This window comes from Danio rerio, chromosome 8 (assembly GCF_052040795.2).
Source record: "Danio rerio strain M-AB ecotype USA chromosome 8, GRCz13ab, whole genome shotgun sequence".
NCBI lineage: Eukaryota > Metazoa > Chordata > Actinopteri > Cypriniformes > Danionidae > Danio > Danio rerio.
In genome coordinates this window covers 9,619,406-9,637,131 of record NC_141028.1, presented here as the reverse complement: position 1 = coordinate 9,637,131, position 17,726 = coordinate 9,619,406, and the positions used below count along the sequence as shown (strand labels likewise).

General features: G+C 32.4%; 2 protein-coding genes across 4 annotated transcripts in view; one reads left to right on the top strand and one right to left on the bottom strand.

Annotated features, from left to right (window-relative positions):
- Window positions 1–7,148, top strand: part of zgc:113363 — a 34,535-nt gene extending 27,387 nt beyond the window's left edge. Inside the window, exon 6 of the mRNA XM_087263939.1 lies at window positions 6,045–7,148. The gene's annotated coding sequence lies outside the window, so the exon portion shown is untranslated. The remainder of the gene's footprint in view (window positions 1–6,044) is intronic.
- The window catches only part of tfe3a (transcription factor binding to IGHM enhancer 3a), a 40,353-nt gene continuing 29,041 nt past the window's right edge, over window positions 6,415–17,726 (bottom strand). Inside the window, exons 5-6 of one of the 3 annotated variants that reach the window (XM_087262718.1) lie at window positions 17,377–17,524; window positions 6,415–15,360 (exon numbers count right to left, since the gene is read on the bottom strand). In XM_087262718.1, coding sequence (XP_087118844.1) covers window positions 14,935–15,360; window positions 17,377–17,524 — 574 coding nt within the window. In that variant the 3' untranslated portion in view covers window positions 6,415–14,934. 3 annotated transcript variants of the gene reach the window in all.

The following is a 17,726-nucleotide window of genomic DNA, read 5'->3' as shown; positions in this document are numbered from 1 at the left end:
GACTACTGCAGATGGGCACATTGCAATATTAATGCTGATAAGATATATTGTACAGCCTATAAAGAAGAATATTATTGCTTAGCTTGCTTTAAACACTTGAAAATGTGCACGTATTTTTGGTTGGTTCGTTTTAAAAGATTGTAGCTTTTTTTGCTATTTTATATATATATATATATATATATATATATATATATATATATATATATATATATATATGTGTGTGTGTGTGTGTGTGTGTGTGTGTGTGTGTGTGTGTGTGTGTGTGTGTGTGTGTGTGTGTATGATAAGCATTGTGTAGGGTTGTTCAAATAGTAAACTCATTTAATGTATCATCCTTTTAATTTATGTTTTTTAAATCTAAGAAAATTGTTAGATTTAAGTCTGACGTTAAAAAGGCATTGTATATTGTGTTTTCCAATCCTCAGAAGGTAACACTTTCCTCTGCTTCGGGAAAATCCGTACTCCTGTGTTTTTAATGTAAAGTCACTTTCTGAAGATACATGACAAGTTACGTAAATATGTCTTTTAAAACAACAAGTATCACTGTGATTTATCTGAAATAAAACACACTATAATTTGTGCAGTGTAGTATGGTTTATTTTTTCGACAAGGCAACTGTTTGAAAGAAACAAGCGAACGCGTGCTAAAAACAGGAACAATACAATAGACACGGGTGTCCATGCAAATAATTGCAATTTTTTTTTAAACTCTGTGATGAAATAAACACTGGGCTTACGAAAATACAGCAAAACAACCGTGATCTGTTTCAGTTCGCGAAGCAAATTCATGACGTCATGATTTGTGTACATGGAATCAGCCTAAAGTTGCGCATGCGCTGTGAATGGGGGAACAGGGGAACTGAATTCTCCGGAACACCGGTCACCGTAGTGAAGCAGCCGGAGACACTAATGGACAAAATCAAGAGGACGACCTGGTCAACGAGTGATGGACGAGGAAATAAAAGTAGGGAAGGAAGGAGGCGAGTTGACCAGTCAGTTGTAGAGAAACTCCAGCAATTCAGACGCGAATCAGTGGAAGAGGATTAAAAAAAAAAATCCACTCAATAGACAAAAACTCGAAACAGAATGAAAACAATTTAGCCGACACCCTTTACTTTATCACATGCGCAACAGACCAAGTTCGCGCTGTCAACAAAGACTGAAACTAACGTTTACCAGGTTGACTAAATTTAATTTAGAATGTATTATTATTATTAATAGTATTATTATTTTAAATGGGCCTATAGTAAAATTATTAGTTCGGGAGCATAACGGGACCGGGACACAATCGCCAGGAGGTATGAGTGACTTTCAGAATAAAGTTACTTCGGAGAGCCCTCTAGTGGTGAAAAGAGGTAAATTCTCCGCAATGAATACCAACCCAAACACAATTAAGGTTAACTTAAGAACCTCACTGTTGGAAGTTTTTAAATGGGTTTTCACTATGTTACAGAACGTTTTATCTTTTACTTTAAGGCATTATAGTATTCTGGCTGATGTTCATAGCAGCCAAGAGGATGGAGCACTGAAAATGGGTATTGAAAAATATGTACAGTTTATAGACACAATTTTGACATGGAGACTAATAAGCAGAGATTAAGAGTAGTTTCATTCAACGTTAATGGGGTATTGAACCCTCAAAAACGAACTAAAATAATAACTAAACTAAAGAAAGAAAAGACTCATATTGCTCTTTTACAAGAGACACATTTGAATGAAACAGAACATCTGAAACTTAAACAAAGGGGATTTAAATGGATATTTTCTTCTTCCTATAAATATGGCCATAGACGAGGAGTTGCAATTCTTATCTCAAATCAAGTAAACTATGAGCATTTATCAGAAAAGAAGGATAAAGAAGGAAGATTTATTTGCATTAAAGGAAAAATAAATGGGACCCAAGTAACTATATTTAACATATATGCCCCTCCAGGAAGCCAGTGGTCTTTCTTTAAACAAATATTAAATATGATATCAACAGAATCAGAGGGCATTCTTATTTGGGGAGGTGATATGAATATTCGATTATCTAAACTGGATTATTCAGGAAAAAGTATAATATCTCAAAACCAAGTAAGAAAGAAAATTAACACAATATTAAAAGAAATTGGTATCATTGATATTTGGAGAAACATCAACCCAAATACACGGGATTATTCACACTTTTCAGCCCCACACTCAACATATAGCAGAATTGATTATTTTTTTACTTTTCTTAAAGACAGACACAGAGTCACATCATGTGACATCGGAACAATAGATATATCTGATCATGCGCCCATAATAATGACAATAAATATTAATCATAACAAAAGGAATACCCTCTGGAAGTTAAACTCGAGTATACTAAATAACCCATTTGTAAAAGAGAATATTAAATCTGAGATTGAAACATACTTTGAGGAAAATAATAATGGGGAAGTAACACCAATAATTTTATGGGACGCATTTAAAGCAGTCTTAAGAGGAAAGATGATTGCTAGAACAGCACTATTAAAGAAAATTAGTCAAGGAAGAATTGATAGTTTACAAATTAAATTGAAAAAGGCACAAGCGTTACATAAAAGAACAAATGATCCTGGTGAAAAACAGATAATTAAAAAATTGCAAAAAGAATTAGACAGTTTGTTATCAGAAGAAATTCAGCGTAAACTATTATTTCTTAGACAGAATTATTATGAAGCAGGAAACAAATCTACAAGACTTTTAGCATATAAATTAAGAAAACAACAAACAGAGTCAACAGTGTATAAAATAAGGAACCCTGAAACTAATAATATACATCATAAATTGGAAGAAATACAAAAAAGTTTCGAAATATACTACAGAACCCTATACACACAACCAACAATGCAGAATAAACAGCATATAAAAAATTTTCTCAACTCATTAAGTTTACCAGAAGTAACCGAGGAACAAAATGCCAGTTTAACAAAAGAAATTACAGAACTAGAAATAAATGCAGCAATAACAAAATTGAAAGCAAACAAAAGTCCAGGTACCGATGGATACACATCTGAATGGTACAAATGTTTTCGAGATCAGATAGTTCCAAGACTTAAAATGGCATGTAATTGGGCACTGCACAAAGGAGAAATTCCTCCTTCTTGGAGAGAAGCGACAATTACAATTATTCCTAAAGATGGGAAAGACAAATTACAGTGTAAAAATTATCGCCCAATTTCGGTTTTAAATATAGATTATAAAATATACACATCAATTTTGGCAAAAAGACTAGATAATATATTACCAGACCTTATACAACTAGATCAAACAGGATTTATACGACAAAGACAAACCCAAGACAATATTAGACGAACTTTACACATCTTATCGCACATACAACAAAGAAAGATAGAATCACTGATCTTGGGACTAGACGCAGAAAAAGCCTTTGATACAGTTAGATGGTTATATCTTTATAAAGTAATGGAGAAATTTGGTTTCCATCCAATTATCATTAAAGCTCTACAAGCAATATACAACAAACCAACAGCTAGAATCAAAATTAATGGAAGCCTCTCAAAATCATTTATTCTAGAAAGATCTTGTAGACAAGGATGCCCCTGTTCTCCACTATTGTTCGCTTTGTTTTTGGAGCCACTAAGTCAGAGCATAAAACAAAACACCGATATTGAGGGAATTAAGGTATTTGGAGAAGAACAGAAATTATCTCTTTTTGCAGACGACGTGTTAATTTATTTAGGAAAACCACAAAAATCATTAGAAGTACTTATGGAAACATTAGAATCCTTTGGAAAATTATCAGGCTATAAATTAAATGTACAAAAAACTCAGGTTCTAACTTTAAATTATCAACCATCTAAATATTTAAGGCAAAAATTTGATTTTAATTGGAAAGAAAATTCAATGAAATATTTAGGAGTTAATATCCCTAAAGATTTAACCTTTTTATTTGATCTAAATTATAAGCCACTATATTCAAAGATAAAGGCAGATTTAGTTAGATGGAACCTTCTACCATACCTAGGATTACACTCCAGAATAGAATCAATTAAAATTAACATACTTCCAAGATTTTTATATCTTTTTCAAACACTACCTATAGAAATAAGTAAACAACATTTTACAGAATGGGATAGATCGATTTCACGTTTTATATGGCAAGGGAAAAAACCAAGAATTAAATTTAAAACGCTACAATTACAGAAAGACGAAGGAGGATTTACATTACCATGTTTGGAGAAGTATTACCAAGCGGCCCAAATACGACCATTACTATGCTTAAGTAACCCTAATTTTAAAGCCAGATGGAAAGAAATAGAAAATGCCACTCCAAACAGACCCCCAATTCAAGCAATAATGGCTGATGACAATTTGAGGAAAACCTATGAAAAAGAAATTAATCAATGGACAAACAATTCATTAAAAACGTGGCAAGAAATATTAAAAAAATATGATCTAACAGAGTCAGTATCAATACTGAGATGGCCAGCGTTTGACTCCACATTCGCCCCAAACAAAATAGACACTAGTTTTAAAGTTTGGAATAAGCAAGGACTTACGGCATACTGCACTTTTCTACATAATGGAAGTGTTAAGGATTTTGAAACATTCAAAAATGAAAATTCACTATGTGACCACGACTTTCATAGATATTTACAGATAAGACACAAAATTAAAAACATTAGAAATGGTGATGAAAATAAAAATAATGACCTCCTGACAATATTTATCACAGCTTATAAAGGAGGCAACATGACCAAAATAATTACTAAACTATATAAAAGTCTACAAGACAATAAAGCAGAAAACACATATTATATAAAAAATAAATGGGAAAAAGAGAACAATATTGAAATTACTGAGGAAGAGTGGAAAAGTATTTTTAAAACACAGTGGAAATCAACAGCCTCCTCAGTCTGGAGGGAATTCGGTTGGAAAAATATAATTCGTTTTTTCGTCACCCCTGAGCAGAAGAGATACTTAAACAAAAATGCAGTCTGTTGGAGACTATGTGGCTCAAATGAAGCGAATCATACACACATATTCTGGAAATGTTTAAAAATTCAGGCATTTTGGAAAGAAATTCATAAATGTTTAGAGACTATATTCCACACCCCCATCGATTTTTCCTTCTCAACTCTATACTTAGGCCTCAACTCTCCTATGCTAAAAGAAAAATCTGACAAAAAACTGATTAAAATTTTGCTGATAGCCTGTAAAAAAGCCATAACCAAAAAATGGTTACAGCTTGAAGCACCTCAAATTAGTGATTGGTTTGAAATAACTTATGATATCTATAAAATGGAGAGGCTAACAATGAATCGTCGATTACAGACTGTGGAGCTTAATGAGACATGGAGAAAATGGGTAGAATATATTCTCCCATTAAGGCCAGACTTGATATAGAATGTGTAATAGTCAGAGAGATGTGAATTTTATTTTGATTATTTTATGTATTATTTTTTGAGATAAAACTTACAAGAAAAATAATAAGAACAATACCCATTTAAAAATAAATAAATCAAGGTGCTAAAAGTACCATCCTCACAGTTTCATATGTATATAGTTTATGAAAAAAAAAAAAAAAAGTGCAGATCGAGTGCTACAATATGGGTTTAAAAATAAGGGAACAACTGAATTGTAATTGAAAAGCAATACATAAAAAAAAAAAAAAATGTTTTTTCTTTTTCATCTGTATACATTTTGATGGTATACAAAACAATTACAAGTGTATTGATTTGATTGTTCCTATAGTATCCTTGAGTCATTAATGTAATTTTCATATTTAATTATGTATGGAGTTTTTATTTATTTATTTATTTTTATTTTTATTTTTTTTTTTCATTTTTACAATTTCTGGATCCCTATGTTGGATTGTTTTTGTGTAACCAATGTGGAAAACCATATGAACCCTATCAATATGTAAACTTGGAAACTGCAATAAAAAACTAAAAAAAAAAAAAAAAAAAAAAAAAAAAAAAGAAATAGAGAACAAATTTATAGTATCTACATGACAAATTTAAATGAATCTTTAACAAGTGTTAATTGTGCTAACTACTAAACTGTTACTATTTGCAGTAACATGAGTATGAAGGGAATCATTAAGGATCCACAGCCATATATCCAGCCAACAAAGCCACATCACCCTGCAGCCCACGACCGGTCACTCACTGAAGCTAAGCAGGGCTGAGCCTGATCAGTACCTGGATGGGAGACGTGGTGTTGGTGAGGCCAGCAGGAGGTGCTAAGCCTGCGGTCTGTGTGAGTCCTAATGCCCCAGTATAGTGAAGGGGACACTATACTCTCAGTGAGCGCTGTCTTTCGGATGTGATGTTAAACTGAGGTCGTGACTTAGCACTTCTTCTTTGTGCTTACTGTTATTTCCAACCATTTTCCCCTCTATCAGAACACTTCTATCAAAGGTAAAGAACAACCAAACAAACTCACATCTGTTTCATAACTTTATTTATACATTTTGTTTCCTAAAAAGTAAAAAAAAAATCAATATAGGCTACTGAAGAGTACAAAAAGAAATCTGCATAACTGTTGCTTGTTTCGATGTTGTTAAGAAAATACAGGAATAAACATCCACAAGCACCGTGGACACTCAAATACAGAATAAACGACAGACATTTTCCCTTTAAAGTGTGACCAGACAGTGGACATCTATAGTATATCATCAAGTACATGAATGTAAACACTGCCTAATTAGTCTCCTGCAGTTATACAGTGAATTGTAGGATCTTCTTAATGCATTTTAGACTATTTTTCACGACAGACAGAAATGATGGCAAGTTTGAGGACGATTCAGCAGACAGAAACTGCGCAACAATCTTCAAAACATTAAAGAAATGGCCAAATGTCATCAGTAGGCATTCAACATGATATATATATGTATATACAGAGGTACATAATAATTTAAGCTGGAAAAGCCACAGAACACGCAAATCCCTCTGTTTTTTCATTCCTGAATGCTATTTCTACAGCAGTGAACACGAAATTAGAGACAAAAGCGATAAAGGGATCACACTGACATTGCATAGATCTAAAGCTGAGTGTGTTGCAGTATTCATAATGTATCATAATAATGTTTTAGGCTTCGTTTAAAAAAGTAAATCTCTCCCGCTGCTCCAGCAAGGTGTTAAAACTATCCATACTTTACATATTAACAACATTTTGTTTGACTTTTTTTAGTAAATAGCAATGAAAATATATTTTATTGTTTGCTTTATAACTTGATATATTTGGTAAAACATTAAAGAAAGCTTTGTACATTAGTCTTTGTGATAAATCTAAGGAAGCTTGTTTTTGTTTTTGCCACTGGTTAAAAATGTAAAAAGGTAATCGTTCTTGTTTAACATTTCTGTTATAATTGCTTTTTTGGGGTTATAAACTCATGTTAACATATTAACTTTCAATGTATACCTTATATTTAATAAACTCAGATTTACATGAAAAAGCAGGAATTTAGAGATAAAACCCCATATTCTATATAAAAAACTCAAAATGATCAAAAAACAAACAAAACAATTTAATAAAATGTCAGAATTGTGAGAAAAAGTAAGCAAAAAAGTTTAAAAGTATGAATTGCAAAATAAAATTCTCTCTATTCTTTTTTTATATACAAATTGCAATATTAAAAAGCAATGTTATTTGAGATCAAAATAAACCAACCCAAAAGTCTGAACCAAAAAAGTCAAAATAAGAAAAAACAAAATTTAAGAGACAAAATGAAATATTCTAAACTAAAACATTTACAAAAAACAAAAAATTTAGAAAAACAAATTTAAATGAAATATTTTAAACAAAAGTCTGAATTGCTATAACTCAAAACTTGCAATCAAAAAGGTCAGAATTGCACAAGTAAACAAAATTTGAAACCAATAACTGAGCAAAAAATTCAATATTCTAAACTAAAGTCAGAATTATGAAATAAAACTTCAAAATACGAAATCAAAAAGGTCAGAATCGAGATAAAACAGTCAAAAAGTTTAAAATGTCAGAATAATAAGATAAAATTCAAAATTTGAAATTAAATTCAGAATTGTGAGAGAAAATTAAAAAACTAAAACAAAAATATCTGAATTGCAAGATAAAACTCAAATTAAAAAAAGGTCAGAATATTGAGACAAAACTCAAAATTAGAAATCAAAAAGGTCTGAACTGCAAGACAAAACTCAAAATTAGAAATCAAAAGACTAAAGTTAAAAGATAAAACTCAAAATCAGAGATCAAAAGGTCATAATTGTGTAATAAAACTCAAAAATTGAAATCAAAACGCAAGAATTATGAGATAAAACTCAAAAACTGAAATCAAAAAGTCTGAATTATGAGATAAAACTCAAACTTCAAAATCACAAAGTCAGAATTATGAGAAAACTCTAAAATTCGAAATGAAAAAAGTTCAAAGTTCCAAGAGAAAACTTCATTCTTGTCGGCTTAGTCCCTTTATTAATCCAGGGTCGCCACAGCGGAATGAACCACCAACTTATCCAGCAAGTTTTTACGCAGCGGATGCCCTTCCAGCCGCAACCCATCTCTGGGAAATATCCACACAGACACACACTCAAACACTACGGACAGTTTAGTCTACCCAATTCACCTGTACCGCATGTTTTTGGACTGTGGGGGAAACCGGAGCACCCAGAGGAAACCCACGCGAACGCTGGGAGAACATGCAAACTCCACACAGAAACACCAACTGAGCCAAGGCTCGAACCAGGGACTTTCTTGCTGTGAGGTGAACGTGCTACGTGCTAAGAGAAAACTTAAAATTTAAAATTAATAAAAATTAATAAAAAAAAGTCAGAATTGCGAAACCAAACTCAAAATTCTAAATCAAAAAGGTTGAATTGCAAGAGAAAAGAAAATTAGAAACCAAAAAGGTCTAAAATTTGAGATGAAACTCAAAATTCAATACCAAAATAAGGTGCGACGATAAATTCTAAACCAAAAGCTTAAAACCCCAAATTCAGAATAGAGAAATATAAACTTTCAATGACCTTTTTCATTTTTAACCCAGTGGCATAAACTATCAGTAAACTACATAAATCAGCACATAATAAACAGCTTTAAAATACTTTTCACAAACACACATAGATTAGCAAAACGCTGCAAATCTACATTAGTAAAGGATATTTCCCAAGCTGCTGCTGCTAACGTACACAAAAGCAGTTCTGCTTCTCCTTTCAGATCTGTATATTCACAACACACACACAGACACACATACACACACACACACACACATAAAAAGTGTGTAGTATAAAACTGCCATGATTTCAACACAGCCATAGCCTATACGTTTTGCAGCACAAGTATTCTCCAGCACCTCGCTGTATATGAACTCATTACATTACTTCCAATGTAGCTCTCAGCACAACTACAGCAATAAAATGTGCGGTAGAAATAAAACAGAACTTTAAACTGTCATAATATTCCTGATAAAGACTGTAAAGACGATAGATTAGAGTCAAACATTTCCAAATCACAATAATGAAGTTTTGACGACTGAATAAAAGTCTCTTCTAATCGACAAGGTCTTTGAATGTCAAAGGAAACATGTTTTGCTGACAGGAATAAGCTGATAGCAGACTGCTGATTTAAGCAGAACATTTAAATCAACACAGTTATCATCCTTATTCCCGAAAATTGATATGCTGATTAATATTTCGGTGGAAACGCGATATTTTATTGTTTTCCCGACGTTTCTGTTCGTCGGGAAAATGCATTCATAGATGCACATAAATGGAAAGAGTAACACATATGTGAGCCGGGATCACAAAACACTCAGGAGGGAGATTTATAGCATTTATACAGCTTGATGTACTGTATGCTCTGTTAGAATCTGAAAATATCTGACCAAAATACAACTATTAGAAAATGTGGAATCTGCACTGTTAAAAATGCCAGCTTCCTCATAATTCCTTCAAGTTGTCCCAACACAAATCGTTTACGTTGACTTGATCATTTCAACTAACTCACAGCATGGGAAATAAGTAATGAATGTCACATTTTTCCTCAGAAAACATACTTCTAAAGATGCCGTTGACTTGAAATTTTCACCGCATGTTAGTAACAATCAAAGAAATCCATATATGCCAAGAAAACAAATCTAATTAGTTTATAAATTAAGTTATGTGTAATACAATGAAATGACACACGGAAAAACTATTGAACACATGAAGAAAGGGAGGTGTGGAAAAGGCATGGAAAGCTGAGACAGCAGCTGAAATCTCGCTGTAGTTGTAAATTAATATTAGCTGCTTTAGTCCAGGGGATCTCAAACTTTTCAGCCCGCGACCCCCAAAATGACAAAAGTGACTCGCGACCCCATATATCCTCTGTGGTGGTTATAAATACAGAAAGTGCATGCAATGCCGCACACACGCCAATAGACCCAAGTCTATTCTTCGTTTAATTTTTTTGTATGTATGTCAGTGCTGTAAATGGGCCAGAAAGTTTACCCTGGTGTTATAAAATCAATCTGCTGCATCTGACGCTATTGCTGTGTCTTTAATATAATGTAATTACCCTAGGGGTTGCAATCCAATAGAACTAGTAACTATAAGCTACTATAGTAACTATTTAGTAACTATAAACAACTATTTTTTGTCTCTTTAGTAGGTTATGGATAAAATATGGTCATTTTTATGGTTTAATAACCATATAAATGATAATAACCCCCCCTTCACATTGTCCTGCAACCCCTCGCAACCCCCTCCCAACCACCACTTTGAGAACCACTGCTGTATTCCAACATCTATAATATTTGGAGGATAAAGATGAAAGCAGGGTGGACATTTCAGCAAGACAATGATCCAAAACACAGCCAAAGAAACTCTCAAATGCTTTCAGAGAAAGAAAATCAAGCTGTAGAATGGCCCAGCCAAACACCTGACCTGAATCCAATAAAAATACCAAATAAAGATCAGATTTGATAGACGAGAGCCACAGAACCATCAAGATTTTGACCCTTTGTTGAAGTCTGTGAGAAACTCACACCTGAGCAATGCATGTGACTTTATTCTCCATTTGAGAGGCGCCTTTAAGCGGCCATCACCAACACAGCCTTTTATATGAAGTATTAAATATGTTTCAGTAGTTCAGTACTTTCTCCTTGTGTCATTCCATTGTAACTACACATTACCTGGTTCAATTTCATGTCAACAGCTCCTTTAGAAATAGTATTCCCAGGAAAAATCCTGACATCCTCAAAACTTATTTGATTTTATACTTATTTTGAGTGTGAGGGTTAAAAAAGATAATTACATACTAATCAAACATGAAGATTTGATATATTTACTCACGAAAATCTTCATAGAACATGATCATTATTTAATATACAAATGATTTCTGACAGAAGAGAAAGAATCAGTCATTTTGACTCATTTCATGTATTTTTTGGCTATTCCTAAAACTATACAGTAAGGCTGGTTTTGTACTCTGGGGTCACATATTAGATAGTATCCACAAGTTTCTTTATGTCATTATTTGTTTAATTTTTGGCAGTGCTTCTGTGATACTAATTATATCACTTTAACTTATGAATAATAATTAAAAAACAGATATTTACGGACACTTCTGCGTTCGTCAGTTGAATTAAAGGCTCAATCTAATAGGTTCATCACATAGTCAAAGCTTTTGGACGCATTTTTGATTCTTTGCACACTTAAAGGGGTAGTTCACCCAAAAATAAAAATGTACTCATTTTGAAGTGGATCTAATGCTGAAAGCTGGTATCACTTGACTTTCATAGTATTTGTTTTTACTGTATAGAAGTCAATAGTTTTCAGCATTCTTTAAAATATCTTCTTTTGTGTTTCACAGAATGAACTTTTAAAGTTTTGAAAGAAGTGTAAAGAGTCATTTTCATTTTCCGAGAACAATCTCTTTAAAACTATTAGAATATCAGGCTTAAGTGTGATAATATCATAAACCGTAGATGTAAATCACACACCGCTATCTGTTCTGCATCAGTGAGGTGATCCCTGCAAGCCACACATGCATCTTTCCGACTGTTGATATAAAGCTGGTTTTCATTGTGCTACATAATCAACCTAAGAGCACAACAATCTCAACAGGAAACGAAAGCCGAGCTGAACAGGATGTTCACTTTTCTGTCTGTCGCTTTTTCCTGAGGACACGTTTAGGAACAGTTTTACTGCCGCCGTTATTAAAAGCACAGATGTACAGCGTGATATACACACACACTCTCACATTTAAAAAAGGGAAATAACACACAACTGTCCCTTTCGTATTCGATGTGCTACTACTGTAAACTCTGACATACAGTAAGCTGCAAAAGTCTGAGGCAGTTCCATCTTAATACAATTTCCTCAAATTAAACCAACGTTTAACTGTTTAAGGGTAGTATGACTGTGTTATTTGAAAGTAGACATTTATTTGATCAAAAACAGTGATGCTGTTAAATGTTTTTGCAATTTAAAATAGCCATTTTTTATTTTAATATAGGTTAAAATGAAGTTAAAATATGCTAATGTGGTGCTCATTAACATTTTATTTAATGGACCCTTTTCACAAGACTGTTATGACGTGCTTAACTGTCATCACAAACTTAAATCCTGATTTTTTAATGCATATAAATGTTTTAACTTATTATTTTATGTATGTTTTATATCATCTTTGCATTAAATAATAAAAAACGCATTACCACTTGTGTGAGGTGTTTCTAATTTAGTGTCTAAAAATTTAGTGTCTCCCAGCATAAGTGTATGCTGGGAGTCTCACACTATTTTTTTTCCTTTTTCTGAAAGTCTTGTAACACCATCGTGGAGCTTTTCTTTTATTATTTCAGCAAATAGGATTGTAAAAATAATATTTGTAATACTCTCCCATTCACTGCGCTCAAGTTTACCCAACTATGACAAATTCTGCAGTGGAGAAACCTGGAAATGTGAAAAGGGTCTGTTATCATTATCATCAGTGCTGCTTGATATGTTTGTGAAAACCATGGCACATGATTTTACAGGATTCTTTGCTGAATAAAGTTTTAATTATTTGTTTAATGCATTATAATTTCCTTTCCTCTCACTTATGATCACTTTTTAATGCATTTTTTTTTGCTGAAATTAAACATTATTATTACATCAAAGCATTGAATGGTAGTGTATAATATTAATATAATAATTCAAGTTAAAATTAGTGAATGTATTTAGATTGATCTAGTGAGGAAAGCACTTGAACGAGTCAAAATTATTCGCCCTCCTGTGAATTTTTTGTTTAATGGAGCAAGGAATTTTTTAGTGTTTCCTATAATTTTTTTTTTCTCCTGAAGAAAGTCTTATTTGTTTAATTTTGGCTAGAATAAAAGTAGTTTTAATCAAAAGTATATATATATTTAAAATAGGGCTGGGCGATATGGCAAAATTGCAATCTCAATAATTATTGTCCATATTGAATGATAACGATATATATTTTTATACAAGTTGTTAATGCTTCCAGGGTTAACCATGATTTTACTGTTTTAAATGATGACTGTTAAAGTCATTTAAAGAATGACTGCTTTAAATAGTGGCTTGCACACACAGCATTACTTATTATAAAAATAAATAAATAAAAGTTAGACAAACATATTTTGCACTACAACACTAAATTTAGTTTTTTGTTTTGTTGTTAAAAAACAAGAAATCATGTTAAATGAGAATCTGAAATATTTTATGGCACACTCAAAAAAATGAAGGTGATTAAGTATTCAATTTTTTATTTTTTTTTAATAAATTGGTCTTATACTTCATATATTCAGATTTTTTTCAGTACATGTATTAAGTTCGGTACTTTTACATATCAACCATTTGGTAAAGGGCTGATATTTTAGAAATGATGAGAAGTGTTGGGAAAAAAAATGCATTGAGTGTGTTAACTAGCGACTGGAGTTAAGAAATGCAATCCATACATTTATTTTCTTGGTGGGGTAGTTAATGGGTTGAAAGAGTACCCCCACAATGACTGATGCCACCAAAATTAGAGAGTCCATTAAATGGCATAATTTCAGCCGATACATTTTTGTTGGCCGAAAATTCAGTACACCTTTAAAATTAACACACTTTTAGACTCCCATTGTTGCACATTTCTGCTGTGTGATTGGCTTTTAAATCAATATATAGTAAAAAAAAAAGTCCAAAGCTTATGTAATTGACAGAAATTCAATATAGTATCATTAATCAGCCCAGCCCTATTTTAAGGTCAGTATGTTTAGCCGCTATATTTTAAAAATAATAGGCAATATTTTTTTGATTGTCTACAGAACAAACAATTGTTATACAATGATTTGCCTAATTACCTGATAAAGTAACCTAATTCACTTAGTTAAGCCTTTAAATGGCACTTTAAGCTGAATACTAGGATCTTGAAAAATGTCTAGTCAAAGATAAAAGAAATCAGTTATTAGAAATGAGTTATTACAACTATTTTGCTGAAAAAAAAGAAGCTTTCTATTAATCAGAAATTGGGGGGAAAATATACAGGGGGGCTAATAATTCTGACTTTAACTCTACATATTTTTTACCTAATTTAAATAATTTTGTATATTTCCTAATTTTCCAGTCTCAGACTTTTAAAGCTCACTGTATAGGTGATCTTAAAAATAAACTATTCATCCACTTAAACTCATATGGTTGGTGGTCAGGAGTTAATAATTATAGTGCTACTTTTCATATATATTAGAAATACGAAATATATGTTTAGCACTACCTCTACTCTATGTACATATATTCTTTAATGTTCATTCATTCATTCATTCATTCTTTTTTTTACATATATATATTAATCAGAGGTTGTTGAGATAACAAATGAAGCATCCAGAAGGCTTTCTATACCTGCATCTCCTCCAGAATCGAGTCTCGAGGATGTCTACAGTACAGCGAATAACAAAGACGTCAAGATTACACTGCCCTCTACTGGCCGACAATGGAGTGCACAAGCAGATAAACTAGCATCTGAATTGAAGACGTCACAAGTCTTCCTCCATGCTGAAGCTACTTCTACGACTGCTTGTTTTTGAGGCTCCTGGAGAAACCGCGGAAAGGAGGGGATCAGCGCCTCCTACGGGTGAAAGAGCGCCGCTGTCATCCATCAGAATATCCCCTAAGCCCATATCGGCCATCAGGGCTGGACTGAAGACGGAGGCTGTATGGTCGTCCAACTCTCCGAAACTGAGTGTGCCAAGCTCTAAAGGACTGGTGACCGTCCCGCCAACTGATGAGGTGGAGGAGGGCGGAGACAGGAAGGAAGAGGGTGTGGTCTGGGTGATTGACAGGAGGGTTTTGGAGAGGTCAGTGTTGGGGTTGTGCTCCAGTGTTAAAGTCTGGGTTTGGGTCAGAGAGTCTGAGAGCTGGGATGACGAGAGGCCATGGAGCCGAGCTTGCATTTCCAGTTCCTGTTGATCACACGGGAATTATTATTCAATTGTGAACAGGGGAATTTACACATGCATAGGATGCATATACAATTGCAAATAAAGAAAATGACAATATGGACAATATGGATATGCAAAAATACCTGTATGCTCCAAAAAACACACTAGTTTGTTTAAACTAGTTATTTTAAATGAGCTGAAACAATACAATTGTTGAAGTTTCAGAGGACAACTTAATTGTTTTACATTCAATCCACTTAAATTTGTATAAACTAATATGTTAACTTGATTCCTTCATGTTAACTCCTTAAACATTTTGATTATTTTTACAGTGTAGTGTTTGGATTTTTGGAGAGTGTTTGGAATTTATTATTATTTTTTTTAATAAAACTGACATATTACTGATTTTATGAGCAATGCTTTTGTCGACCTTCTTAAGTCATTGATGTGATTCATTCCAATATTACTATGGAAATGTTTAAAAAGGGATGCAAATTTTGGGCTAAAAAGCAAAATAATGAAGTAAAAGAGGAGACATCAAAATAAAAATAACATCAAATGTTTATAATATTAAACAAAATGATCCAATCAATTAAAATGAGCTGAAATGCAATAATTACTCTATAATTAGTAAACCAATAATCTACTATCAGGTTTTAAAGGTGCAGTATGTTACTTTGACACACAGTGGTTGAACTAGGTATTGCATTCCTTGATCAAAATATTGATTTTCAGATTGAGGACCAACAGAAGCGAGTCTGATGATCAAGCCTCAAGGCTGTTGTAAGGCTGATTTAAATAGTGCTCTAAATAAAAGCAACGGCACGCGACAGAAGGAATATTCTCCATATTAAAAGGAGTTTTTTTCCCATACTAGGAATTTATATTTTAGAAAAGGCTTCTATTTCTTGCTGCTGATTGCATGATCACCTCAGGTACACCTCATGTGCTTTATTCAGCGTTAAATGTTAATTATGTGAGTTGGAATGCCATTTAACATGACATTTATTGCCATACTACTACGACAGCAGATAAACAAGAAGGTTCACTTAGCATTGTTTTTTAAAAATCTGCAAACATAATATGGTATTGTTATGCTTTAGAAAAGTCAAAAGCTTACATAGAGCACCTTTAAATAAAATACAACAAGCTTGATCAATATTCAAAGTGCTGTGTTATTAAATGTAGCTAAAACTATAAAACTAATAGTTTTTTTTAAACAAGCTGAAAAAAAAAAACAAGACCTTATATATATATATTTATTATTATTATTATTATTATTATTATTATTTAAATATACAAAAAAAGAACATTTCTTATATATTTAAATATATTTTAAATACGAAATGTAACCTAAAATAAAATACACTTTAAAGATAACTAAAAATGCTTCCTTGGAAATGAACTTCAGTTTAAGCATGAAGAAATACAATAATTAAAACTAACAAAAATAATACATATATAAAAAAGTATATAGTTACAGTGCTCAGCATAAATGAGTACGTTGTTCACAGATCTCTCTTATAAATGTATATTTTCTATAGAATGCATTACGTATATTAGTGTATATACATTAGATTAGTCAGTACCAAAGCTAAAACTGGAACTAATCTAACAAAAAACTAAAGATCAGTCCAAAAGTACACCCAAATCAAAATGTTGGGGAAAATGTTTTAACAAACTGGAAAAATCAATAAAAAACATAAAACAATATATAACGATTTGTTGAAATATTGTAGTTTGTATAACACCTCATTTGAATATAAATGTATTATCTCTCTATTATTAAAGATGTAACCAAACTTATTTTAATGTATATATAACCCTTTAATAAAACCGTTTAGTTTAAATGCAACAAAATATTTGGCCATATTCACTGAGAAATAGATATAAAGGAGGTGTACTCATTTATGCTGAGCACTGCAGATTACAAACACTGAAAACATAAAGCTAATGCAAAATATTTCTGAATAATATAATAGCATAAACATAAGATGGATTGAACTATGGTCAGTTTCTAAGCAAGACCTGCACTACCTGAATGCGCAGCATCAGACTGCGGTTTGCGTGCTCGAGTTTCTTCTGTCTGGTCTCCATCTCTTTGGATCTCTGTTGCTCCTTTTGCAGCTTGCGGATGTAGTCGACTGACGCCTTTAATATGGTGCCCTTGTTCCAGCGCAACTCCCTGTTCAGAAAATACAAACAGGCTATCTTATAGACACATGCACTGAATCAAAGAATCAGAGATACTGTAAATACAACAAACACAGATTACACTTAGATATCATTTTAAGCTGTATAATTGATATACAGCCGTCCTTTTAAATTTAAATTCTTTTATATTTTTCCCCAAAGTTCTGTTCAATTAAGTTTTTTTCATTGCATTT